Source organism: Eimeria necatrix, genomic scaffold (genome assembly GCF_000499385.1).
Source record: "Eimeria necatrix Houghton genomic scaffold, Enh_scaff1745, whole genome shotgun sequence".
NCBI classification, from domain to species: Eukaryota; Apicomplexa; class Conoidasida; order Eucoccidiorida; family Eimeriidae; genus Eimeria; species Eimeria necatrix.
The window spans coordinates 131-3014 of NW_013652419.1; the positions used below are offsets into that span (position 1 = coordinate 131).

General features: G+C 54.0%; 1 protein-coding gene across 1 annotated transcript; it reads left to right on the forward strand.

Annotated features, from left to right (window-relative positions):
* Window positions 1–569: 569 nt before the first annotated feature.
* On the forward strand, window positions 570–2615 carry ENH_00021460 (hypothetical protein; the record flags this gene model as incomplete). The annotated part of the gene is made up of 3 exons (XM_013579522.1): window positions 570–914; window positions 1464–1751; window positions 1860–2615. The coding sequence occupies 3 exons, from the start codon at window positions 570–572 to the stop codon at window positions 2613–2615; spliced, it is 1389 nt and encodes a 462-aa protein (XP_013434976.1).
* Window positions 2616–2884: the final 269 nt, after the last annotated feature.

Sequence of the window (2884 nt, forward strand, 5' to 3'; positions counted from 1 at the left end):
ATTACCACGCTCTAAATGCCCTCACAACAGCCCCTGATTTTGCACTACCTCCCATTCAAACCATTCTGGAGATGCTGGGAGACGCCAAGTATTTTTCCGCTCTGGACCATGAAGCAGGATTCCATCAAATACGTATGGCTAAGGAAGTCCGGTGGAAGAAGGCCTTCCGGTCCGTTCTCGGACTCTCCGAGTACCGAGTGATGCCTTTCGGCCTTAAGGGTGCTCCCACTACGTTTCAGCCCAATATTAATGCCTATCTACAACCTTTATTGGGACAGGGCGTTATTGCGTACGTAGATAATGTACTTATGTATGGCTCCGATTCCTCTGGGCACGTTTCTCTCCTGCGACAATTCCTAAGTATTTTTTTTAGACATCAGTTCTACCCAAAATTCCGCAAATGCAAGTTTGCAAGGCAAGCAATTACATGTTTGGGTTATACCATTTCTGCTGCGGGGATCAAATCTGCAGAAGATAAAATCGAAGCCATACGGCACTAGCCAGAGGTGCTGGAGAACGAAACGCAAGTGCGCCAGTTCCTCGGTACCATAAATTACTGTCGCATGTTCATGGGACCGGACTATGCAGACGTTGCCCTGCCGCTAGTTGATCTTACGCGTAAAGACGTTGGTTTCGTATCGACAGAGCTTCACACGCAAGCGGTGCGGCAGCTCAAACAGCGCTTAATCGACTTCACTACATTACAAGTCCCTGACACCACCAAACCCTTCGAGTTATACATGGACGCCTCTGGTTATGCGATCGGAGCAGTTCTGGAACAAGACGGCAAGCCCACCCGCTTCCTCAGCCAAGTCATGAACCGTGCACGACAGAGATACTCGATCTACGATCAGGAACTCTTGGCGTTGGCCACGGCTCTAGACAAGTGGTCGCACTTGCTCCGTGTTTCCAAGGTAACGCCTTACACTGATCATCAAGCTCTCACCCATCTCCAACGATTCCAAGCATCGAAGCCTCTGCCCGGACGCGCCGCTCGGTAGTTAGACTTCCTGGCCGACTTCCCGGATTTGCACATCACGTATGTTCAAGGAACGTGCAATGAAGTGGATGATGCCTTGTCTCGTCTTCCCGGCCTCTCTAACACCTGCTCGCGCGACACGCCACCGACACCACTGATGCTTGCAGTAGAACAAGCGCGTGCGGCTCCTCGCTCTTATGGTACGCCTGCCAACTACAGAGAGCTCGCCGGCATTCGTTCGCGACGACCCACGCGACGCAGCCTGCCGTCCGCAGCTTCACCTTCGCCGCCGGAAGCCGCTCCAGAGGCGGAACATCCTAACCCTACAACGAAGACACCTGCTGACCCTTCTGATGTGCGCCAATGGCCGCAAGCTTACTCGAAGTGTCCTATTTTTCGCGCTCCCTACAAAGCCGCAGCAAACCAACCAGGAGCTCCGCAAATAGAGTTTCGTAATCGCCAATTCACATTTCGCTACGTGCAGCCTTACCTGCACATCCGCGTTCATGGACTGTGGCGCATCTGCGTCCCACAATTCCCTGAGTTCCTTACTCACGTTCTGCATTCACATCCCGACCATGTCACAGCCGGCCATCGAGGCCAGAAGAAGACCTTTGCGGCTCTCAGCAAGCACTACTACTGGCCAGGAATGCGCGCCTACACTACTGCTTATGTTGAGTCATGCACTCACTGTCGAGCGTCAAAGTATCTTAACCAGAAGCCTGCAGGCCTTCTTCAACAGTTGCTCATCCCTTCTCGTCGATGGGCGCACGTGAGTCTCGACTTTATCACAGATCTTCCCCTTACAACGACAGGGCACGACTCGATTCTTGTCATGGTCGGCTCCCTCAGCTAGATAGCTCATTTCGTTCCTGCAAAGAAGTCATTCACAGCAGCAGACACCGTGGAGCTTCTGGCAGACCGTCTTATCCGCTATCACGGATTTCCAGAGGTGCTCATATCGGACCGCGACCCCCGTATCCAGTCGGATCTTTGGAACCAACTCTGTCGCCACTTTAACATCAAACGGTGCATGTCCTCGTCCTACCATCCCCAAAGCAACGGCCAAACTGAACAGGTGAACCGCACACTGGAGCAGATGCTTCGTACCTATATCAAATCTGACGAACGCGAGTGGGAGCGTTTGCTTCCGGCCTTGGAACTTGCCTACAACACAACAAGTCATTCATCCACTGAACTCTCTCCTTTCGAGGTCATGATCGGAGAGAACCCGTTGACTGCTGCGGACCTTGATATCGTAGGCGTGTTAGCTCCTACGCTCACTCCTCCGATGACTAAGCTTTTCCGGCAGCTCTGCGACAAAGCACAGAGTCACATCCTGAAGGCAAAATGGCAGCAGAAGTTCTACGCAGACACCAAGCATCGAGCAGTGGAGTATGCGGTGCGAGACAAGGTCTGGCTCAGCAGCAAGCACCTACCGCCTTTCCGCAGCTGCCCTAAGTTCGAACCCCGTTACCGCGGACCCTTCGCAGTCATCGAACGCATAGGAACTGTCGCTTACCGTCTCGCTCTGCCTCTCACTTATGAATGCCATAACGTTTTCCACGTTTCGCAGCTAGTTCCCCACCGCCCCCGCCCTCCCGCTTTGGTTCCCCCGGCAGCCGACGCCGCCTGACCTCCTATCCACGGTGCAGCCGGCAATCCCACAGAGGAATACGAACTCGACTATATTATGGACCAACGCGGCTCGGGAGATGCAGCCCAGTACCCCGTGAAGTGGCGCGGGACCCCTGAAGATCAAGCCACATGGGAGCCAGCTCACCACCTTACAGGCTGTCCGGCTTTGCTTCGCGCTTGGCACCGCCGCCGACGAAGACGTCTTCAGGCTCGAAACAACATTGGTCCTTCCGAGGCGTAGACATATGGGTCCGTCACATTCCACCG